Source organism: Micrasema longulum, unplaced genomic scaffold (genome assembly GCF_059751315.1).
Source record: "Micrasema longulum isolate JH-2025_06_02 unplaced genomic scaffold, ASM5975131v1 h1tg001211l, whole genome shotgun sequence".
Lineage (NCBI taxonomy): Eukaryota > Metazoa > Arthropoda > Insecta > Trichoptera > Brachycentridae > Micrasema > Micrasema longulum.
In genome coordinates this window covers 831,746-858,025 of record NW_028278398.1, presented here as the reverse complement: position 1 = coordinate 858,025, position 26,280 = coordinate 831,746, and the positions used below count along the sequence as shown (strand labels likewise).

The window sequence follows — 26,280 nt, the reverse complement described above, 5'->3', positions numbered from 1 at the left end:
ATGAAATACTTTACTCTCGTTATTGGGAGATTCTTTTGATTTGCATTGCAATATGCAAATTAAGACCCCCCATGCGCAGCATTGTGACCACCTGCCAACTCCCCTTCCGCTCGCAACAAACCATTTCCGGTAGTCGATGAAACGGGATATCCAGTCATAGTTTTAGATATTCTGTAATTCTTATAGTTTTTGCACACGAGGCCCTTGAAAGTACACAAAATGGTCGGGGCAGAACCTTAGATGACACTAAGATAAAACTCAGATAGTTGCGAAGGTTTTCACGGTCGTTTCAAGGTTTTCACAGTTTCAATATGTTTCTTTTTTGGGTGATACCGTGTGTGTTGGGTTTGTTCCGACGTTTCGGCTACCATTGCAGGATAAACTGAGTGTTTTGTAGAAAAAAAAAGTAAATGTTTAAGTACTGGTAATTTGTACCGTGTCGCAGTCGGCAGTAGGCAAACTAAGTGGCTAAGGATGTGATAATAAGAATAATAAAAGAGCCAATTGAAATACCCAAACCCCCAAATAACGTAAACAAAGACGACGGGCTGAAAGTAAACCAACATGGTTCCGGCACTACACACTACAAAAATGACACGGAATGTGCCTGCTGCCGACTGCAACATGATACAAATTACTAGTACATAAACACATATTTTTTTCTACAAAACACACACTTTATCCCGAAGATGACTCCTGCAACTATTTCCGAAACATCGGAATGAATCCAACTTCACAGATTCACCCAAAAAAGATACATATTCACCACATGTTCATTCAAATTCACATCATAATGCCTGGAGTGTGTTGTGTGGCAACTCATAAGGTGCATTTAGTGTTCAGAATTTATTTGCTCTGTTGTAATCGGCTCTAAATACTCAAGTATGCATAACTTTGCTAAATAATTTTATTGAAAAGTCATTTCACACTATTTTAAAAAGAAGTTACAAAAGTGAGAACTCAAACAAAAAGATACCTAAAACAATTTCTGTATTAACAGCGTGATTTTTTAGAAAACCCCAAAATCAGATATGTACATAATAATGCAAAGTTTAGTTACGCTTCAAATTTTTTATATCTTCTTATCGTTCTTGGAAGAAGTTTATTTATTGATGGGAAATCTTCAGAAATTATTTAAAATTTTTAGCATTATTTCAGTAGTATGATATTATACTATTTACTAGCGGACCCAACAGACGTCCGGCCCGAACGTTGGCAAAAGACTTTTCATTGATAAGTAGGTTTTTTTTTTTTTCCTGGTTGTGTTGCATTGTTTTTCCCTTGCTTATTATTTATCAAGGTGATATATTTGTGCTGTTTTTAGTGTTAGTGCTTTGTGTATGATTTTACGTGTGAGTGTTTGTGTACTGTCAATTAGTTTACAATCACATCAAAAGCACTAACACAAATACATGTGTCAGCGCCCCCGAATGCGACTATACTTGTTTGTGTTATGTATTTTGTTATTTGTGTTCGTTTTTATGTGCGTCATTTTGCGTGTTTGTGTTTTGTGTACCTATAACCTCTGTTTTCATGGGCTAGTTTCGCTTTCCGACATTCGTCCAAGTGTTAAGGGAACCATGAGAAACCTTAACAGGAAAGGGAGGTATCTGTGGAGAAATTTTGATTAGTTTACATTTTAATATTGTTATTATCACAGATTGTTATGACAAGTATAGAGTGCCAGCCTCTTTACTTGTTCATGGGTCTTATTCTATCTATAATTACTTTAGCAAAGTTCACGAACATCCCGGAGAGTAACCTGTTTTGAAGTACCTGCGTAAAATCTTCAAATGGAACATTTAATCTGTTGCACTCTTTTTCGAAAGAAAATCGATCTATGGCAAACATGGGGCAGTGAAACAACAGATGATCTACGTTTTGCTCCGTCTGTGCGTCGCAAGGACAAGCCGGATTATCTTTCAATTTAAATCTGTGAAGATAAGAGAGTGTGGCTCCATGGCCCGTTAGAATTTGGGTTGACTCGAATGTTGGCGTGTTTGATTTTCTGAAGTTTTTGCACTCTTCTAGTGTCTTTAAAAAGTATTTGGTCCCAGAACCAGTGGTGCTGCTTTGGTATCGTTCTTCCCATTCTGATAAGTAGGTACCTAGGTACTTGTTTGTGATTAAATTCCAAAAATAAAAATAGTTTATATTCAAATATTGAATTCAAGTAGGTACCTTGGTACTTGTTTACGGTTGAATTCCAAAACATAAAATAAATATTTTTAAATGTGTCATTCTTTTTGCAAACGTCAAACTCTGGTCGCCTCACCAACAAAAGGGTGTACTAATGTAGGAATACGATTTTTAAAAATGTATTGAATTTAGTATTATTTTAGTGTTACCAAAAATTTAATTAAAAGAAATAAATGAATCATAAGGAATTTAAGGAAAGAATCTGATTGGGATCCACAAAAACAAATGCTGTTGGTAAACATTAAAAAACAAACTTTTTTAAACACGAAAAAACAACATCTTTCATCAAGACTAAGTAATTAATTTATTGTTTCAACGGAACATAAAACCCTATATTGTTCATCTAATACAATAAATAGCTAATGAAGAGTTGTCTATAATCATCGAGTCCACAGGTCATGTATTTGATAAATTTGAATTTCAATCAAAATTTCAAGAATCAGAATTCGATTTAGAGTTTCGAGAAGCTAGTGTTTGTCTAAAATATTTGGTATTTTTAATAACGCAAGCTTCGTATTTTCAACTAGGTATCTTGGTATCATTTACAGAGGTCAAATTTAGAAAATAAAATACATTTGACTATCTCTCGAGAATTTTGTAATTGACTGCGACATAATAAACTAGTATTTTTGATAAATAAACTCATCTCATAGAGTAATTGAGCCCTCTGGGCGAGGCGATTACTAACAAAACACCTCTCGCCACCGCGTCGAACCGCTTGTTTCTGCTTACTACCCCGTAAATGTACGCTGCTTTTGTATTGGTACTAAACTTGTTAGCTTATTTTCCTGAAATCTTAAAAGCCAACTCCTGAGTGAGAACTAGTATCAGAACGTTGGGTCCCTGGCGCTTTTCTACCGAAGTAGGCTGCTTCTCAATGTGAATAAGGGCAGGCTAAAGTTTAGCCAATTCCCGTTCAGGCTCCCCTTTGGCTGCTCAGAAGTATCGTCCACCCTTGACCTTGAATAGGGGATTCCATCCTATATCTCTGGGTAGGCAGCGAATGCTTGTTCAAAAGTATGTTCAGGATTAGGTATCTTGGGTGCCTCGACACTACGATCATCCCATGTACGTACTACTGTAATATCGTTATTAATTTTACACCACATTATGTACACTTACAATTTTGTAAACTCTTTTCATATGTATTATGAATTATTAGATTTACGGTGGATTTTTTTGATTGGCCATAGTATTGTTAATATATGTTACTTATATTTTATGTACTGTTTGTTACTTATATTTTAGGTAACTTTTTAACTTTCCTTTTAAAGCAGTTCATTTTTTTTCTTCTTCTCTACCTCTTTTTTAAAAACTGCTATTTTTTTTATTTATTTACATTTCTTTTATAAAGGTAAATATTTATATTTGTTACAGATGTAATATTTCTTTTTTATATATAAATACAGCTTACCATTGTATACTTTTCTCGATGCATTTGTTATTTTTTTAATATTATGTTATTTTTTGTTGATTTTTTTTTCATGGAACCGTAAATAAATAAATAACTGTAATAACTGTAAAAATCCCAGACAAAATAAATAATTAGGTTCTGACATTTCATCGATCTCCAGATCTTCCCAATAAAAATACTTCTGCATAGAAGGAAGATTCGCCAAATGAGCTTCTTAAGCCTTGTCATTCTAAGCTTGAGACTCTCTTTTATAAGTTTTCCTGTCCCTTTTGCGGTTAATGCAGGAATCAGATAATATAACATTTATTATTCTAATCAAAAATTGTAGTTTGATGAGTGGTTTATAGGTTTTTTACACTTGGTGACGAAAACTTATTAACTTAGGACAATAATCTTTAAAAGTTCAAAATATTTTATTTATTTTTCCCTTTATTATGGCCTTTACCATTCTTGGTAATACTAGCCAGAAACAAACAGTGTTTACATATGTTAAATGGGAGCAAAACAATATTACAGACAAGACAGAAAAAACAGATAAACCGTATACATTTTTAAAATACATGGGACATAATTGATCTTAAAATTAAAATTACAACAATTGGAATTAATTTTAAAATCACAATAATAATATGCATTATTAAAAAAAAACACCCAAAACCTTGATAATACATATTTTACAACAAAAATATATTTGGCATAGGTTTACTATTCTAGATATATACATAATTTATAAGAACTTATTTCTATTTACATAATATGAGCTTAAAATATTCAGATACAACAATAATTATTTGATGATTATATTTTACAATAAATTTGATAACATTATGTAGCAATTAATTAATATGTACAATTTTAATAAGTGTTACAGACAAAGAAACTATTTTAAATCATTAAAATCTCTATATACATATTGTTATCAGATAAATAATTACATATTGCAGAAATTATACCCCAGTTTCTTATACATGAAAGTAACATTTGGATGTTAATTGGTAATGTTATAAAGTGAATCAGGATTTCCTTAATCAATTCGTCTCTGCTTTCCATTAAAGAACAATTAAAAATAAAATGGTACAAATTACCAATACTCTCACCACAATCACAGCTTGGAGAGGTCATACAGTTAATTTTAAATAAATGTGATGGAAAACAGGCGTAACCTGATCTTAATCTGCAAATTGTTACTACTTTATCCCTTGAGAGAGTTGTTCCTACATACCACGGTTTTTTGAAAATATTTGACTGTATAGAAGCGTAAAATGATCCCTTTATCAATTTAGATTCATTCCACTGCATACATCATACATCTCGACTATTCTTTTTTATAGTTTGGTACAAATCAGTTACCGTTACACAATCATACTTAACCTTTCCACCGATACAAGCCTGTTTTGCAATCAAATCTACTTTTTCATTGCCTTTTATACCCACGTGACTAGGGATCCATGTCGATGTAACTTTTAAATTTCGTTGACTCAACTAAAAAAGACAGAATTTTATTTTGCAAAATATTGTGGAAAACTTTGATTCAAATGGCGAGGATTCAAATTTTTTAAGTGAGGCTAGAGAGTCAGATAATATAACAGATTTTTTAATGCTTTTCTGGAAAATAAATTCCAACGCTTCAAGAAGAGCAACAGCCTCTGCCTCAAAACTGGAACAATTGTGTGGAAGTTTAAAAGAACACAAATAAGATGGATTTGTGCATATAAATGCAGCTCCAGCAGAGGAATTTGAAACAGATTTGGAACCATCTGTAAAAAAATATTTGAAATTTGGCCACTTACCTTGGATTGATTGCAGAAATTCAATTTGATTTTGTTGATAAGACCTGAATAAGCATTCAGTCTTCCTTTCAGTCATAACATTAAAACATATATCAGGGTTATAAATTAGGCTTTCGAAGGGAAGCAAATATATTGGATGTGAATGATTGCGATATATTTCCGTTGTAAAAAAGGACAAGGAATTTCTTTTTTGCAACGCTTTCTTTTTTCTTCGCCAGTAGGGAAGGGAATAATAATAACTATGCAACAGTTTTAATTTGGGAATCAGCGGATGAGAAGATGAACTTAAAGGATTGATAAAAAAAATATTTGATAAATGTTGGCGGCGAATTTCCAAAGGCGGCTCAACATTTTCCACTTGCAGTACATTAACTGGAGTAGATTTCATGCATAGTGCAATCAACCGTAAGGATTTGTACTGAATTTGGTCAAGTTTTTTTGACAAATAATTCGGAAGAGACCCAAAAAGAAAGGATGCATAATCCATATGCGATCGTATAAGGGCATTGTACATTATTCGAAGGACAGATGGGTGCGATCCCCACCGAATTCCAGCTGTACACTTAAGAATATTAAAATTTTTGTTACATTTTGCTACAATTTCGTCAATATGAACTGACCAAGACAGAGACGATTCTAAATTGAGACCCAAAAATTTAATAGATGAATGATTTGGGATAGATTGATTTTCAAATTTAATATCAAGGCTAACGGGACGTCTTTTTTTGGAAAATATCATTACTTTACTTTTTTGAGGTCATAATTTCAGACCATTTTCCAAAAGCCACGAACTTAAATCATTTAAGGAATTTTGAACTTTCGTTTCAGCGGCTAAAATATTTTTTTCCGAGACATAAATGGTAAAATCGTCAGCGAATAATAAAATCCGACATTTTTTTGTTATTAACCTATCCAAATCACATGTATAAATATTAAATAATATAGGGCTCAAAACTGAGCCCTGTGGAAGACCTTTCCAGACTACTCTCGTGCTTATTATCGAATTTTGAACAAACGCGTTAATAATCCTCTCGGAAAACATATTTTGAATAAAATTAGTTATTTTTGTGGAACTTTAAATTTAATTAATTTATCAAGAAGCACAGAAATATCAACATTATCAAAAGCTTCATTGATATCTAAAAAAACTGCAACTAAACTTTCTTTCCGAGAGAATGACAGATTGATGTCAGTTGTGAATATAGATAGACTGTCTAGACAGGGGTCTCCAAACTTTGAAGCCTTCGGGCCATAATGATTTTTTCAGTTTGTTCCAAGGGCCAAACCAGTTTTAATTTTTCTGCCCTTAACTTTATTTCTAGACTAGAATAGTCGCAAAGTGCGCGACCTAAGCAAACTTACGCATTTTTGCATTTCAATTATTATTGTGTATTGTGACACTTAACGACATCTAGTGGCGAGTAGTGGTACTATGTATTGTACTATGTACTATCTATTTCAGCTACCTGCTACTTGTAATTAAATATTTGGAATTACCGCGTTGGTTCGAGAAAGTTCTGGTTCTGGCTAGTGTATTCCGATCACTTCGAGATGGCAGTAATTGCATATAAAAAGGCTAGCGGCGCAACCGCGAGTCAGTCTGCGTACGAAAGGCGAAGGAAGCGAAACTGTCTATTGTGAAATAAAGTAACACCCGTGCACAAAAGTATTTTGATTTGACTTATTGTTTTTATATGTTACTTGTTAGTATGGAAAAGAAGCCAAAAATCGACAGTGAATGCAGAAGGTTCCAAGATAAATGAAACTTTCAGTATTTTGTGATTGAGTCCAGTAATAAGGCGCTATGTTTAATTTGTAATGAAACCATAGCTGTTCCCAAAAAATATAACATTAAACGACACTATGAATCGAAACATCTTCAAAATAACTCCAAGTATACAGGAAGTTTGCGGACGGAAAAATTTGAAGCTTTGAAACGCGGACTCAAATCGCAACAATCTTTGTTTACCAAAGCAAATACTGAACAAGAGTCTGCAACTCGCGCCAGCTTTCGTGTGGCTCTTGAAATCGGAAAACGTGGCAAACCATTCACCGATGGAGAAATGATAAAATAATGCTTGATTGCAGTAGCCGAAGAAATATGCCCCGAAAAGGTCAATTTATTTAAAAGTGTCAGTTTGTCAGCAAACACCGTGGCTCGGAGAGTGCAAGACATCGCAGAAAATATATCATCTCAACTGTCTGACAAAAATGGACATCATGAGTGGTTTTCTCTAGCATTGGATGAGTCAACGGATGTATCAGAAACTGCTCAGGTGTTGATTTTTATTCGCGGAGTAGATAAAAGCTATGAAGTGTATGAAGAACTTCTTGATATTGATAGTATTCACGGCACGACAACTGGGGCAGATATTTTTAAGGGAGTTGAAAATGCCATTAATAAAAAGAACCTTCGATGGAAAATTTTGAAATCTATCACAACTGATGGAGGCAAAAATATGTGTGGTAAAATTAAAGGAGTGGTTGCACTTGTGTCAAAGGCTGTAGAAAATGATGGTTATTCAAAACCATTAGTCTTACATTGTATCATTCATCAACAGTCCTTGTGCGGAAAATGTTTGGATATGTCTGAAGTTCTAAAACCAGTCATATCAGTTGTTAACTTCATCAGATCCACTGGGCTGAATCACCGACTGTTCCGCGAGTTTATTCAAGGGATTGGAGAAAATGACTTACCATATCATACTGCCGTACGCTGGCTTAGAGTTGCGGAAAAGTCCTTAAGCGCTTTTTTGAACTTCGAGCAGAGATCGATTTTTTTTAAATGAGAAGCAGCGCCCTTTTGCCGATTTAGAAAATAGTGAATGGATGTGGAAGTTAGCATTCTATGTCGATTTGACAAATCATATGAACGAACTGAATTTGAGATTGCAAGGAGAAAATCGGCTTCTTCCTGATTAAAACATATCAAATCCTTCAGGCAGAAAATAATACTATTTCAATCGCAATTACGTAAAAAATGTTTCACACATTTTAAAACATGTGAAATATTTAGCCACACTACAGAGACTGAATTTCCCGTCGATTTTGCAATTGAAACTTTGAGTGCTTTGAAAATAAATTTTGATACTCGTTTCTCAGATTTTGATGTCATTGCGAATGAAATTAATCTTTTTCAAAATTCTTTTGATTCTGACATTAAAACCCTGGCTCCGGAAGTCCAAATGGAAATTATCGATTTACAGTGCAGTGATATGATTAAGAACAAATATGAAAATTCATCTTTGCTGGAATTTTATAAGAGTCTTCCACTGGAACAATTTGATAATTTGCATAAATTTGCTCGTGGGGTGTTTTCTGTTTTTGGTACTACTTACTTGTGTGAGAAAACGTTTTCCAAGATGAAGTACACAAAGAATGTTTACAGATCTCAATTAACTGATGAGAATCTTAAATCTCTTTTGACAATTGGTACAGGTAAAATTGATCCACAACTACAAACTATTGTCGGTGGAAAATCACAATTACATAAATCTCATTAGTGTTTTTGTTTTACTGTGATTAGTGGGATTCATTTAAATTATTTGTTAGTTATTAATATGCTTAAACTTAGATACTTAAGTTAAGTTTTCTGCGTCATCATTTCTGTCGTTAAGTTTTACCTTGCAAGTAAATAAAACCGAGTAATTATCATTCTGTGTTTTCTTCTTCAACTTATCACAGCAATAGTAACAACAATAAATCATTGGCTGTTGCGGGCCAGATTGATGAGACTGGCGGGCCGGATTTGACCCGTGGGTCGTAGTTTGGAGACCCCTGGTCTAGAGTTCCTTTTCCTTTACGAAAACCAAACTGGAATTTAGAAAGAAGATGGTGTTCAGTGAACCAGTCTAGTCTATTTTTTATAAGATGTTCCATTATTTTGGAAAGACAGGATGATAAAGCTATTGAACGATATGAAGATCCTAAGTTGGGATCTTTTCCACCTTTTAAAATTGGAACAACGTGTTGTTGCTTCCAGTTATCTGGGATTAAGCCCGATGAAAATATTTGATTGTAAATACTAAGTAGAAAAATATGAAATTTACAATTGGATAGTTTTATTATTGAGTATGGAATATTGTCTGCATTTAAATTTTGAAGAACGTGTTGAAGCTCAGATAAAACAAATGGAGAATTAAGGAAATCTGGAGAATTAATTTGGAGAGAGGTATTTTGTGGTAGTTGGCAAGATGGGGGAGCAAGTTTATCCATGAACTGGTTAATCCAAATATTATATGGAGTTAGTAAAATTGGGGGATTGTAAGCGGCTCTAAACTTTCTAATCATACTCCAGATGGTAGTTAAGGATGATGTAGGTGAAAGAGTTTCACAAAATGTTAGCCAACCTTTTTGTTTTTTTAGCCGAAATAATCTTTTAGCTTTTGCTTGCTGTTTTTTGAATTCAAAATAATTTTCCAAAAACATGTTTTTACAGTATTTTTTGCAAGCTTTTTTCCTACATATAATAGCATCAGTATATTCTAAATCCTACCATGGAACTGGATTTGGTTTAAGTGGATTTATAGAAGTAAAAGGAATGTGTTGAAGAGCAGTTTCTTTCAAAATGCCTATTAGATTGTCATAAGATTCTATGCATGATTCAGATGGTTCTAAAGAAGAAAGGTTTTTGTCAAGTTCAGATTGGAAACCAGATATTTTGGTTTTCTTGGATGAAAGTCTAAATTTAGGACGAGTAATAGTATTATTGGTTTGAGATATTTGAAAAGACAAAATGATCGCTTCCACAGGTATCCGGAATGATGTCCCAAGAAAGAAGAGAGGCTAGAGAGTTTGAAGACATAGAAAGATCAAGTGCATTAGCGTGTTGACTTTGTTGACTGGGTGAACCGAGACGAGTCGGAGAACCGTTATTTAGTAAACAAAAATTTGAAATATCTAAAAAGTCGATAATATTTTACCTGATTTGTCTTCACTAGCACATCCCCAAACAGGAGAATAAACCATGTCTCAGATATGGCCGCTGAAGAAATAGAATATTTTTGAAGAAGAAAGAGAAGATTAGATTTATTGGAAATGGCGCTTCTGCAATTCCATTGAAGGAGAACCGCCATTATAATTTAAGGAAGTGGAGATGTTAGCAATTAATTCGGCAGCGTTGGGCGGTATTTTATTATTAGATATATTATTAAGAAGAAGAGTCAGTAATGTTTGTATAATGTCTGAATTTACTAATTGATTTTTAGAAAGACTAGTACTGTTGTTAAAGGCGATTCCATCGGGAGACTCATTTGATGAGTTTCCGTTAGGACGTAATAACATTGAATTGTATAATGGCTGATCACGAGATAAATAAGAAGGTTGACTTGTTTTCGGAGTGCGGAATGTAAAAGAGGTTTTTTTAAACGAAGGTTTATCTGAGACATGGTTAGGTTGTTTTGCAAGTGTTTGGGTAAATTGCGGAACATTTAACGAAGATGGTATTGAAGTTATTTCGGCAAAAGTTGATTTTGAAGGTACAACCTTTTTGGAAGCCTCAAAATAGGACATATTTTGGGACGCCATTATGTGTTTGATATTTTTTTGTCTAGTATATTCAGGGCAGTGTAGCTTGTTGCGTTATGGCAACCTGAACAATTTACACAGACAGGAGGAGAATTTTTGGGACAATCCTCTCCCAAGTGATCTTCGCTGCATTTAAAACAGCGAGGACTGGATCTGCATGCAGTTTTGGTGTGTCCGAAACGACAGCACCTAAAACACAAGATAGTCGGAAATATATATTGTTCGACTGGAAGGGAGTTGTAATGTAAAAATACATTTTTTGGTAATTTTTGTCCTTCAAAAGTTACTACAATAGATTGTGAAGGAAGCCACTGAATTGTTCCCGATTTGGTGTCTTTATAATTAAGACGACGGATTTTTTAAATTTTACCAAAGTACTCGGGAACAGAAATTTCATCAATGATTTCCGAATCTGACATGTCAGTCGGAATACCCTTGATAATTCCCATTCGTGTTACCTGGTAGGAAGGGATAGTAGCAGAATGCAGATTGCACATAGGAGGAGATGTACAAAATATGTTTGCCGATCTATAGTCTTTGAATTCGACGGAAATTTTAAATTTTCCGAGGGATTTAACACCGCCAGAAGTGATATTTTTAATATTATTTCGGAATAAAAAGTTGCCAAAATGAATCGGGTGAATAGAATTGGAATTACCATCTCAGCTAATTTTTTGTACGTGTACAGTAAATGGTCCTGTATCTGTCAATTAATAATTGTTAACTGTGGTGGATTCTCTGGGTTTTTTTTATACAAATGTATCACGCAGGCTGTCACCATCTCTTCTTTTCCTTGCTTAAAATATCACTGAGTCACTGGATATTTCCTAAAGTATAACAGTTTGGCGAACAGTAGTGACTTTTTCGTGCTCTCTTAAAGCAAATTCTGCCTCTAGGAGCGCTGTCAGTGCTTAAGCCTGTGAAGAAGAGGATTGGTATAACATACACGTTCAGGGTAGTAATTCGCCTGCTTAGCCAAGCGGCCTACTTGCAAGGCAGAATTCAAGTTCAAGTTCGTAGGATAATAGCATTCCAAATTTTTTGAAGGTTTCGGTTTGTGCTTGAAATTCTCGACCTGCGTATCTACACACAGCCTGTTGTATTGCTGTAAACTGTAGCTGACTTCGTGATTGATAATCAAATATTGTTTTTGTCCGAATGACGTATTATTACTCCGAGTGTCCCCTATTTCAACAATCTACTAAATCCTACAGTTATACTACCTACGAAAAAAATAACGAAAGATTGCAAACATATGAATAGGTACCTACTACTAAAATTATAATACCATTTCTAAAATACACCCATAAACAACAAAAACGAACTATATTTGCTCTAAAGTATTTTTTTAAATCTCGCGAGACATTTTAAATTCAAGGAACGTATTACACGGCGTTTCAGGGCCAGACCGCGAAACTTCAGAGGAACATTCCTCGTGGTTTTTTTTTTCCAAAAAGGTTTTTTTATATATATTTTTTTGTTATTTGAAAATGGAGTAAATCTTTAATTTCTCGGACTAGCATCCCTCCCATAAACCCTTACAAAAAAAAATATATAACGCATTTGGCCAACGAAAAAATACGTACCGTACGCGGACAAGAGAAGTGGCTGGGTAGGAGAGGGGTAAGTGTTTGTGGAAGGGATGCTTGTTCGAAAAATAAGGAATTTACTTCATTTTCAAATTACGAAAAAATTCAAAAATAAAATGAGTTTTTGAAAAAAAATATTTTGAAAAAAAATTACCATGAGGAATACTCCTCTCAAGTTTCGCGGTCTGATTTGAATGTATAAACATTTTTTTGGAAACTATGTATCCGTATTACATATTGGATTAAATATTTTTTAAAAATACATATAAAATACGCGAGATAAAAGCGTTTTCTACGGCCGCGAAAGCGTTTGAAATAGCAGCCCAGGTTTTGATGTTTCTATAAGTGGAATGGTAGTTACAAAAATAATACACCATAGTTTCTTCAAAATTAGTTGGTTGAAGTTTTAAGCCATTATTTAAATCTTAAACTAACTGTATTCCAAAACTTATGATTTATGAAAACAAACGCACCAGTGATAAAATTGCCGTGTCTGAAATGTTCTCGAATTATTTTGCATCTGTTTTCAGCAAATCAAACATTGTTCCGACTGTATCAAATACATACAAAATATCCAATAATATACTACCAGTTTAAAAAATCTAACATTAAAACTAATGAAGACATAATCAAAATATCTCTTAAAAATTTAGATGTTAGAAAGGGTCCAGGGCTTGGTCAGATATTAATTATGTTTCTAATTAAATTCGATAAAATTAACCACCACAAATATTGATTCAAAAGTTGGATGCAATCGGTATACATGGTGATCTTTTAAATAGGATGATATATTATTTGAAAATAGAACCTAGATTGTATGTATAAATAGATTTTGATCATTGCCATTAATTGTAGCATCTGGTGTGCCACAGGGCTCTAATCTCGAACCATTATTATTTTTAATTTTTATAAACGATCTTGGTTCCCTGTTAGTGAAATTACCTTTTCTATGCCGATGACTTTTGAACAGTTGAACACGCAATATTTAAAAAAGATCTTGATTCTTAAATGAATTGTGTGAACTGAATGATATGCACTTAAATTTTCAAAAATCGTTTAAAATATCCTTTAAAAGAAAAAGGACTCAAGGTTGTTTTATTTACAACATTAATAATATTAACCTTAACGCAGTAAACACAATCCGAGATCTTGAAATTACTTTCGACTCACGTTTAACATTTTTCAATCATTTCAATATTGTTAAAGATAAATCTTTAAAATGTTGGGCTTTATACACAGAATATCCAAGCCACAAAATGCTAATAAGTAACAAAAAATTTGTTAAAATAATTCTCCTGTTCGTAGCAATTTGGGATTCGGATGTATTGTTTGGTCAACTCATCATGTGATTTATAAAAATATGATTTAAACTAGACAGAATTATTTTTTCATTCTTTGTCATTTGAGTGTAATATGGAAAAAAACATTTTAGTGTTATAAAGAGCTCTTGAAATATTTTAAAATTTAAAAGCCAGAAACTAGCAGACAAATTAAAGATACTATGTACTTGTATATTATTATTCACAATGATGTTGATTCGTTTTTTGTGTTAAAAATGTGCAATTGTACGTTCACGTTCCTCGTAGGCGTCTGAGATCACCTGATACCTTTTACATTCCAATTATTGCAAACAATATGGTACATTTGAACCCTTTTAAAAAATTGTTGAGACTCTATAATAAAATAGAAAAAATGCACATTGACATTTATCATAATTGAGTCAATGATTACCAAAATAATATTACTGTGTTACTGAAATCAAATGTCTAATAATTATTTTTGTGTATGTAAATTCATTTTTGTTTCTTTTATTACTTCTTATATCTTCTTATTTTCTCCTTTCTTTATTATAAAAACAATTACCTAGTCTATCTTTAACTCAATCAATCATTATTAGATACTCTAATTGATTTAATTGAGCTAAACTTATTTTATATAATTCATGAAAGAAAGAGGAGTTGTTGGTTATTGCGGATATAATATATGAAGAATGATACCAATGCTTAATTACAAATTGTATGTATTTAATGTATCATGGTTGAACTTCCAAATCAAATAACAAAAAAAATCGAATCATTTTTTTTCATGGGTAGTGTGTTATAAAATAAATAAATAATTGAATAATTTAGTATACCGATACAGTGCCGAGCACCTGCTCTCTCTTAAAAAGAGCACACGAAACTAAATATTTGGGAATAGTAATTGAGAGCTTTCATGGAATTGTTAACTCTTAACTCGAGAAATTGATACGAGTACGTGTATTCTACTCGAGGGGAGATGTTTTGGATTACAGTAATTAAATCAGTATATTTTGCACCGTTCCAATCGGTCGCATTATATGGAATAATTTGATGGGGTGGTTGTTTGGAGTCAATTTTTAAATTGAGTAAAAGAGGAATCACCTATTCCTCTCTTACTTAATTTGAGTCAACTAATTTGCTAACCGACAGACAATTTTATGTCAGGGTGGTTCTAATTAACTTCTGGTTTTTAATAAATAAAATAGAACCCAACAAAATATTAAAACAATATGTGCGACGGGCATTAACTTTAGAATACCTCAAAGCAGAACTGCCTTTATAGGGGCATTTTATGATATTGTTACTGACATTAATACGTGTTCTGTCAGTTGCAATGCATACGAAAAAATGGTGAGAACATGGACAAAAGTAGACCTTTTAATATCCTGTAAATTGTTTTTTCGACATAATATTTCGTCTATTTTAATTTTTAAATGTCTCTTTATTCATTATGATTTTCGTTATATTCTGTGATTTACATATGTTATAATCTTTGTTATATTTAATTAGTATTTATATTTGTGTTATTTTTTTATGTATTTTTTGGTATATTTTGTAATTTATACTTCTTTTTTAATTTTTATTATTATGTTTATTTTTTTGTATTACTATCATTAATTTTAATTGTCAAAGCATCATTAAATGAAAAAAGACATGTAATAAAAAAGCTCTTGCCTGAATACAGAAAATCCCTAGCTAGTCGGGATTGTCGGGACCTGAAATAAAGAACCTCTGCACATAATTTATTTATTTTATTTTTTTATTAATTACATTATACATACATTTGTTAAGGACAGAGACACAGTTTATAGCAGTGAAATAAATTAATACATTTTTAGCAACACTGTATTTCGTTACTCAAAAAATAAATGTGTTCAATAAATTATATCATACAGGCGCCGTTAGTTGGACGGCCAACAGTGACGTCGCGGGCTCGATTCCAACCAGTTGCTATTTTTTTTTCTATTGATTTAGGTGCTGTGGTGTATTTTTCGTAACTTCATTCCATATAATATCTTTTCCACCCGCTGACTGTATTTAAAATAAAAGGCTTAACGGGCTTCCTTTAAAAAAAATCAATGTCCAATAATCGTCTAGATTTTTAGAGTCTAGATGTTTTATTGAAGGAAGAAAAACGCAGACAAAAAACAGTGTACGAGATAGAAGCGCACCAGCTGAGGCTACCTGACTATTACAAATTATAATAACAATTAAAATGATCAATAATCAAAGTAAAATTATTATACGAACACATAATATAATGACATTGGATATAAAATTCGCAAGCCCGCTTCGTTGCGAGCGGTACCATTTTTACAGCGAACTGTTTTACCGACTTTCGTCATGCGTCAGTTGTGTAAGCTCGTTCCGTCGAATCCGTTCGCTCGTGTCGCGAGTTTCGATGTTCACTCGCTCTGTTCAGCTCAGTTTCGCGTGGGCGGTGAACGGATTCGGTCGTGCGTGAGTGCTGCCTGTAAATAGTATTTGCAAATTATAAAAGACACATGGATTAATATTCTGCATATATATAGCGTGACAACGCGCCCTTTTATTTAAAATTAATAAGACAGTAACGCTCGAGAGATCTGTGACTTTTTTAATGCCAGTTTACTAAAAAATATTTATAAATAACTGAACTGGTTTATTTACGAAAATATGACAACAAAACAGTGGTGGTCTTGGTGAATTTTGTGTTCTCTTAGGTGAATTCATGGTAAGAACAATAATTAAAGCAAATTATTAATTATTTCTGACTGAAACATACTTTGCCATATGTGTTTTAAAGATCTTCAACAACTTTTTTTTCAATTAATTTATTGACATTGGCTCCGAGATGTTTAGAAAATTGTTTAAGATTTGTGGGTTTGCCGTTTCAATTTTATAGGTTAGAATTTTATTTACTTTATTTTGTGCCGGTAAATTGACGCTCTAAATATATTTTTCAAAATTTATCAATGTTGCATTATTAAATATCACAAATCAAATGTAAATCCTCAATTATTACTATTTTATTATTTTGCACCACAACAGGCCAGGAGGCCCAATTACAGTGGTGAATTACACCACCGAACACCCAGGCTTGAGAAAAATCACATTTAATTTTTGTATTCTCACCGGGAATCGAACGTGGAATCTTCCGCGCGTGAGTTAAACAATATTGACAGTTCACATAATAATATTTTTACTTTACTCTTTTTTAATGACTTCATACTTGGGTGGGTATTTCATGTTGTTCATGGTGCCTACACGAGACGACGAGACACGCAAATCGGGTATCTGGACGAATGTTTTCGACCAGGTTCTATCGGGTGGTAAAACACCTTTAAGGTGGATACGCTATTGAAATGTTATGTTTTAAAAACAGGTAATCTCAGATAAAAATCCTGGAAAACGGAATCCAGCAGAAATAAGTCCGCCTCAAAGTATGGTGGTTGGCGCGTTCGTGAAATATTTGTTTTTAAAGGTGGTTTTCACTGAAGAATTTCACTCCCTGGACGGAACTGAAGCGTAAGACCGATCACCTTACCTTTCTGTAACAGATGATCAGTAAACGCTGCATTTGATATAACACGATAGTGCCCCAAGCACCACCTGGTGTGGGTAGTGGTTTGATGTCGATGATAGTGCTTGTAAAAATATTTCAAAAAAAGTATATTGCTAAGTGTCCTCGGCACGCGTAACCCTAGTGAGGTCACATAATTTTTTTTTATTATTGTCGAAATGCGATCTCTCAGGCGAATGAGTGGTAAAACTATGTACGATAGATGCACAAATGTTGAGATCCGTACATTATGCAAGGCTGAGACAAGCATTATCGACAAAATCAAGCAAGGAGCTCTGCGCTGGTTTGGACATGCAGAACGAATGGACAACGAAAGAACGGCTAAGAATATTTACAATGCGAATGTTGATGGATGCAAAAATAGAGGAAGACCGAGAAAGACATGGCATGACCAAATCCAACAAATTCTTGAAGATGGATATGTCAAAAGTCGGAATAATCGGTGCGCGTGCATGAGAAGATGTATGAATGCAGAGGAAGCGAGATCTGTATGCAAATATAGAGTGTTGTGGCGTTCTATCATCTCTGCCTAACCTTGTGAAACGGCGTGATGGTTTGTTGTTGTTAATTATAGTTTGTAAGAGAAAAATATGAATAAAATAAATAAATAAATAAATAAATAGTATCACTAGGGCATTTTGACGTACCCTTTCTTGGACCGAAATTTAGATGTTTACGAATTTTCGTATGGTGTTCCTTTATTAAACTGTTTGTCCGCATCATTTACCTATCCGCACTCGGTGGTGCAAAGGGTACTGCACTGGCAATCCAGTTGCAGCGAATCTTGATATTTTTGTAACAAAAAACTAGGTGATTAGTTTCACGCTTCAGAGTCGCGATTACAAACGCTATCTTCATCGATACATTTCGAGACGGAATAAAGTAAAATCGATATTTATGTACGAAAATGTTTTTATTTCTATGAAAATTTAACATATCTTCTTTGGTAACCTGCAATTGAACATGACAATGTGTAGAAAAAATAATTGTAAACATATATTTTTCATGCAGAACACTAAATTTTTCTGTGTAGATAACATTTAAGATAAATGTTAACTTAGCATATTGTTAACACTGGTGCCTCTGGGAAAAGTTAAAGATTGCAGTGGCCTTATAAATAAATGTTTTATTCCGGCCCTTCCTGGAATAGAACCAAGGGCCCCGATTACAATACGAGTTAACCTGCAGTTATCTGCAATCTATATATATAAAAGGCAATGTTCGTTTGTGTGTCCTCGATGGACTGAATAACGACTTGCCCGATTTACGTACGGTTTTCAGCGAAATGTAGATCTTTGCCAAGAACGTGTTTATAGCTATTAAATTCTTCAATTTATTAAGTAGAAAAAAAAGTTAAGAGCGTAAATGTTTTGTTATCCATCACCAGGGTTGCTTTCGAATTCAAGTTATGATGTTGCGCCTTGAATTCGCAGCCTATAATATGTAGGTTACGTGCAGTTCTGTATGAAGGCACATAATAAATGTACACTGTATGGTCAACTATTCATTTATTTACATACAAGTTTACTACTGTACATTATTTGAGACAATAAGTCCCAACTCCATGGGACTAAAAGTCCTGTGTTGAGATGGGACGAGCAATCAGTTGACACAGACACATGAGTATATCACCAATAATATAGGATTAGAAACATAAAAAAATATTTTTAAAAACATATATATATGGCACATCAATATGGTAAACAGTAAACTCAAACATTCAGAAAATCATCAAGGAGTTTCCCACTCAAATCCCTCTCACTAAGGAAAATCCAGTCCTTAACTCCTTTCTTGAAAATATTTTTTATTTAATTTACTATAGTTGTATTATATATTATAATGTTCAACTGTGTAACCAATATTCAAAAGTAGAAATATTTTTAATAATATTGATTACATTTAAATTTTTACTAATATTATATGTTTTGTATGATTAGTCATTTTATGTTATGTATAATTTTTATGTGACAACATTAACAACAACAATATTATGTGGAAGCCTCTAATTGGACTTTATGATATGTATTTTTAATATAATTGTATCTTATAAATTTATAAATGTCTGTAGGCCTTCCAATGAAATAAAATAATACAAATAAAAAAAAATGTAATAAAAATTGTGAAGATGTTCTTTTTTAGTGCACAAAAAAGTTTATTTTTAAATGTTTACAAACGACATTCGTTTTTTATAGATCCCAATCAGATTATTTCCTGAAATTCTTTATAATTTCTACCCATTTATTTCTTTTTACTGGATTTTTAGTAATATAAAAATAATATCAACTGACATTCCATACATTTTTGAAAATCTCTTTCCTGAATACAGTGCACCCCTGTTGGTGAGGAGAAAGTTTGACATTAGCAAAAATAATGATTTTGAAAATTGATTATTTAATGCTTTGGAATTCAACCATAAACAAGTACCTAGGTACCTACTTAAATTTAATATTTAAAAACGAATTCTTTAAAGTTTTGGAATTAAATCATAAACAAATACCTAGTTACCAATGAAAAGTTACACCATTTTTACATTTATCCGAAAGGTTTTTACAAAATATTTTTTTAGTAAAGTTTTGTAAGAGATAACGCGGTCCGACTCTTCTTCATACAAACGTATTCTCGTTGGATTATGGCATTAGAGCAGTGATTTTTTCATTCACCATAGATATTTACCAATGGATTGTTTCGTTTTTGTAAAAATTGTTGATTATGGAAACTAGAACCATCCAAACCCATAAAAAAGCACAGTTTTATCCGCTGTCTTCGGGCGCGCGGTATAGAAATATAACTATTTTGAAAAACGCACAACGTACCGATGCAGAAAATTTTATTCTGATACTCTGTCTAAAAAAATATCAAAATCGGTTCAGTTTTGAGGTTCGGAAAACGAGACAGCGAAACGTCGAATTTGTCTATTCTAACAAAAGATCTGACACGCAGTTGTCTTTTCACACAGTATCGGGGGGCATCTGCAAGACAGTGACAGGAAAACAATGTACTAATAACTATTTATCTAAATTCTCTGTCTTCGCAATTTATTTTATCCGAAACACAAAAATAATAATTTGGACTAAATACAATAATTGATATCAGACTTTCGATTGTGTTCATTTAATCTATATACGAGTATGTACTCAAATTAAGCAATAGCTAAGCATTGCCTAGTTCAGCACGTAGTCTATAAATTAATATCGATTTCCTACAACGAAAATGTTAATATTTGTATACATATTTGGTGTCAGTCAAATGACTCCACTACTTAAAGAATTACACTGGCTACGTTTTTCGCAGAGGGTGGAATGTAAACTCTATTGACTTATGCATAAGTCACTTTACAACTCTGCTCCGGAGTATCTAAGACATCTACGCGTTCCAGATGAACCAGCTGACAGGCGTCTTACACTTAGATAAGCTACGTCAACAACAGCTCACTAAATTCGGTGAGCGCGCGTTTGCGGTCGCAGGCCCTAAGGCATGGAATGCTGGTGGGAACCAGAAGTGCGAAACGGTGAGAGTGAAGTGATGTTTCGGAAAAAACCTAAAACCCACTTCTTCTAATCATTTGAATAAATCCGTAGCATGTGATAACGAAATAAATTGTTTTGCTTAAATTTAAAAGTTTCATTTAAATTTATTTATCTATAGAATCACTTTTAAAGGCGCCCTTGATGTATTATATTACGAAATTGGCGCCAAATAAGTTATCCATAATAATAAAATACTAGCCGTTAGGCTGTTACATGCTAGGAAATTCGGGCCTTCGGGCTTCGCTTTATCGGCCCTTCGGGCCTCATTTGAATTATTCGAATCTCGGGCACTGTGAAATTTCACCATTTTGAGTTTCACATTTTTTTTGCTGTTACTACCAATCTTAATTTTTTTATTATTTTTTATCTGCCAGCGCTACCTATGTTTTATTATTATACTATTTTTTTTTCTTCTTTTATATGTGGTGCTTTTTATTACATTAGTTATTAAATTAAAATCTTTTTTTTTTCTATTTTAGTCTCCAAGCGCCACCTGTTTTATTTTGTTTTTTTTTTTACATAGATGGTGCTAATGAGAGATGGCCATTATATTTTAAACTATATTTTAGTATATTATGCAATAGTTAAATCGCGTTTCCAACCTACTCCGTTCAAACTTAAACCGGCCGCTTTATCTTCTCGGCTACGACCGACTTTGAGAGATATGTCATAAATAGCTTAATATTTTTTTAAAAATAGATTTCCTGTTTAAAAATTAACGAATAATTTATTAATGTCATAAATGATAAATTGTTTGCCACTTTCACATTACTTTTCAACAAAATGAATGATTAAGCACCCACTAATTTCACGATATTAATTTTAAGCCTTCTTATTTATTTGAAGAACAGTATTTATTGTAAAAAACATCGAATTGTTTATAGTACAACGATTATGCACTTTTGAAAAAACACTTTCCTTCCAAGTATAAAATTTAATTTCACAAAAAAAAACTTATAGTAATTTTTTAATGTTCAATTGAAGGTCTTAATCTAGGGTTTCCTAGGACAGCGGTGCCCGTATCTTAACGGCCGTAGTGAACGGTGATGCGGTAGACAGCCGTTGTAACAGTGACTAGAGAGTGGTTTCCTAGGAAAACTGTTTTGATAACATTTATTTACACCGTTTTCCTAGGAAACCACTCTCCAGTCACCGTTACGACGGCTTTCCATCGCATCACCGTTTACTACGGCCGTTAAGATACGGGCACCGCTGTCCTAGGAAACCCTAGCTTAAGACTACATAGAAACTTTAAACATATTCGAAAATAAAAACTATTTATTAACAACCGATCAACAGCTGTCAGCTGTCAGTCAGCGACAAAAGTATAAAAAGTAGTGAAAAATAAAACAGAATTAATATAAATATTTTATCTGTCATTTGAAACAAAAAAATTAAAAAATACGTGTTCCGATCGCTACACACCCAATATAAACAATGGTTTTGGCGATCTTATAACGTAAGATTTTTGATATTTTTTTTATTCATTAAAAAAAACTGTTTTACCGGAATTAATATAAATATTTTATCTGTTAATTGAAACATTAAAAAAAAATTCACATGTGAGGATTCGATCGATATACACCCTATACTGTTTTTTATACCCTGTCACATCCGAAACCACGATGATCAGTATGAGCAAGAAGACATATTGGCGCATTAAAAAAATCTTTTAAATATGCTAATATGTCTTCTTGCTTATACTGATCATCGTAGTTTTGGATGTGACAGGAGCCCTGGGCCCCGATTACAATGGAAAGTTAACATTTATCTTAAATTTTATCTTCAAAGTAAAATTAAGTTTTCCGTACGAAAAATATAATTTGCGTTTATTTTTTTTTAATATGTTCAGTTACAGGTTAAAAACGAAAATATCTTAAATTTTCATACAAATATACACACTTTCGTACATAAATGTCGATTTTACTTAATACTGTCTCGTTATGTACCGATGAAGATATCGTTTATAATCGCGGCCCTGGAACTTAAGGCTGTTGTAGTCTGGTAAAGCGCACGCAAAATCAGGAAATCATACGATTTCGCCATTTTAAAACGAATGTTTTTTTTTAATCGCGCAATAATAAAAAAATAAAAAAACGTAAATATCGGTACCGGTAAGCGCAAGAATGAAGTTCATAAAAACGTAAATATGACATTGTTATAAATTAAATACTACAACCAGAATTATCTTCTTTTAAAAAAAAAGAGAATACAATTCTATAAAAAATTGTTTTAACTAAAATATTTCAATAAATAAATTTTTTGATAGTATTACCGAAGGGATAATTTTATGTAGAAATAAATGAAAATGTCACAAAAATGTATGTGATTTAAAATAATTGTATTTCTTTTCAAAAACAAAAAATTAAATTTTTGCTTCGGTTCATGTCCAATTTACCTTCAAATTATTGCGACAAATTTTAGTTCAATGCTTAATCTTTATTGAGATCCCAGATACCGAAGTTTAGTTACATAAAACTTTTTAGTATATTTTTTAACAGAAATACCTTAAAAAAATATTGATTTTATCTAATTTATGTTTTTTTATTATTGCGCGATTAAAAAAAAAACATTGAACGCACCAATTGACGGCGTCGCGTCGGCGGGCAGCATTTGGCCGAAGTCGATTGTTAGGCCCTTTTCATAACCTTCGGCAAAAGTCGAAGCTTCAATCACATTTTCAAATTTCAGAACATTTAAGGTCGGGTTTTTTATTTTTAGTGGTTCAAAAGCAAAGTGAACTAAGTCCACTCTGGTTTAAACTAGGTTTTTTTAATTTTTTATTTATTGGGGATACGAACAGTAATACATGTAACAAAAATATAACAAATAAAATAAACAGAATAAAACCAATGACAGATATCCACAGAAATACACGTACAATACATACTAGTGTGTTTGTGTGACTGTAAGTGAGTGAGAGGGTGGGTGAGTGGATGTTATATTGGAATGAGGGTGGACATGTGTGTAAATATAGGTTTAAACATATTTTAGTTCGTCTAATTCTGTAAGGGTAAAGTGGAATCACTTCCATATATGGTAAAATTAGTCAACTAATGACATGTTTTATTATAACAATAAAAGCTTTTTGCACATCTTTCATGCAGTAATCGCAATCACGATGTTTTTAGACTTGGTTCACTTTGCTTGTGAACCACTCATTTCAAAATCAAAAGTAATAATAATGTACTACAACAGAGATGAAGAACACTTTAGATAAGGTAATATAAAAGTCTAGGCATTTGCGGGGCTTATGACATGACATTGGTTGGTTTAAGTGGTCACTTAACACACTGCGTAACATTCATCATTCTTCAATGAGAAAGTTCAGTGATTTAAAAAAATATATTTGTCGATCAGACTAAGCCAATTTATTTTTACTTTTTATGTATCGTACTCGTATTATCAGCGCTTTGATTTTTTAAAGTTTTATAATTTTTCAAACCGGAAATCTATTACACCACTCTATCATTGGTTAATTCTTAAAAAACTAATGACGTATTTCAAATTAGATCATTTTTATTAAAAATCTTTAAAATTATTTTTTCGTACGTTTTTGAGAAACTTCGTCATACAATAGAGAAATATCGCGTTTTTCTTTTTTATATTCTTTAAGTAATAAAGGTTTATGAAATACTGTCCAGGGAAAAAATATTATTTTGCTTATTATTAGTAGCATAAAAAATACTTTTAAATATGTAATTTTGAATTCCCGCAAAAACGGTGATTCCATCGGCCACGCCCCTAATACGTCACGATTCCTGTTTATTTGTTTATAACAATTTCACGAATCTTGACGTCACAACAACCAAGGCCAAACACGTCACGTTTTTCAACTAAAATATTTTTATTGAATTTCTTTTTTACATTTATAAATGAAAACATATCCATATTGATTTTGGGAATACAATTAATTATTTTAAATCCATTTCATATATTTTTATCAGTTATCGAAGTATGTGGTATTTCCCTTTAAAAAGGTTTAATTTTTACCGCGTGTAAGAAAACATTTTTGTATCCAATTTCCCGTATCACTGAACTTCCTTATTTTTCCATCTGTTGATTTTTGTGAATTTAAAGAGTTGTAACCTTTATTGATATTGGTGAGGTTCACCTGACCCAATTATTTTACGTACTAGGCAATGTCTGTAAAAATTTGGTAAAATTTATCGCTTCTTTTTCGTTTATTTATTTTTACATTTTATGTGTTGTATTATGTTTAATTGTCTATAATGTATCGATATTTTCTGTACAAAAATGTGTAAATTTGTAAGAAAATTTGAAGCATCTTTTTTATTTTGTATTTATTCTTAAAATAGTACAAACATTATAATTCATATAACTTGAATCTAATTATCATTAAACTATGAATTAATCATCAATATTTCTCAACTACTTATATACTAGTAACTTGTATGTACATTTGAACCTTAAATTTCACCAAAACACGGGTTTCAAAAAAGGTAGTAACGAAAAAGATTGCAAAAAAAAAAAACAATTTTGGGAAAATTTGTCGAAAAGGATCTTAGTCAGTATCCTGTGATTTTACAATTTCATTTATTTTTTAAATAATACATGCAAAAAATTCGATTTAACTTAATAGACAATGAGGAAGTTCAGTGGTTTTTTATATTATTTGTGAATATACTATTAAACTAAAAGTCAAAATTTTATTTTTTTAATCTTTGTACATCGTATTATCAGCACTACGATTTTTTAAAGTTTTGTATTTCTGAAATAACTCCGCGTGTAACGTCAGAGGTTCATTTCCTCTTATTCTCATTCAGTTCTTCCCATTGGTCCAGAAGCGACAAGCAGACCGGAAATCTTCCATAGCTCTAAGATCATAAGTTGATTCACAAGAACCAGTGACGTCATTCAAAGTAGTGCGTTTTTATTATTTTTTCCGTACATTTTCAAGAAACTTTGCACTTCAATTTAATGCTCTAATTTTTACCCTGCGCAAGAAAACATTTTTTGTATCCAATTTCCCGTAGGGCTGAAGTTCCTCATTGAGTCGATATTGAGTTCTAATTCAGAAGCTAGTAGGTCCACGCGAAACCTGTGGTGGATCGTCGTGGACATCCCTGCGTTTGATATTTATCAACTCAATTGAAGATAACTCTGTTAACTTTCCATTGTAACCCGGGCCCGGGTTATACAGGGTGTTCATTAAACCCTGTCACATCCGAAACCACGATGATCAGTATGAGCAAGACGATGTCGTCTTGCTCATGAAATGGTTTACAAATTAATAGGAAGAACATACTAATAAAATATAAACTTACCAATGTAAAATGTATGAAAGAATTGAAAAGTATGGATGTGGGAGCGAAAATGAGTAATCTAACTGTCAGTTGCCTTCTGTACGC

General features: G+C 32.5%; 1 protein-coding gene across 4 annotated transcripts in view; it reads left to right on the top strand.

Moving 5' to 3' along the window:
* The first annotated feature begins 16,244 nt into the window (after positions 1–16,244).
* Mgat4a (alpha-1,3-mannosyl-glycoprotein 4-beta-N-acetylglucosaminyltransferase a) overlaps positions 16,245–26,280 on the top strand; it is a 327,777-nt gene continuing 317,741 nt past the window's right edge. For 2 of the 4 annotated variants that reach the window (XR_015823722.1, XM_088234174.1), the window contains exon 1: positions 16,245–16,532. Coding sequence is in view for 2 of the 4 variants with exons in the window: in XM_088234173.1 (XP_088090299.1) it covers positions 16,530–16,532 (3 nt within the window). In the remaining 2 variants the exon portion in view is untranslated. The remainder of the gene's footprint in view (positions 16,533–26,280) is intronic. The other 2 variants (XM_088234173.1, XM_088234175.1) reach the window with 1 other exon arrangement.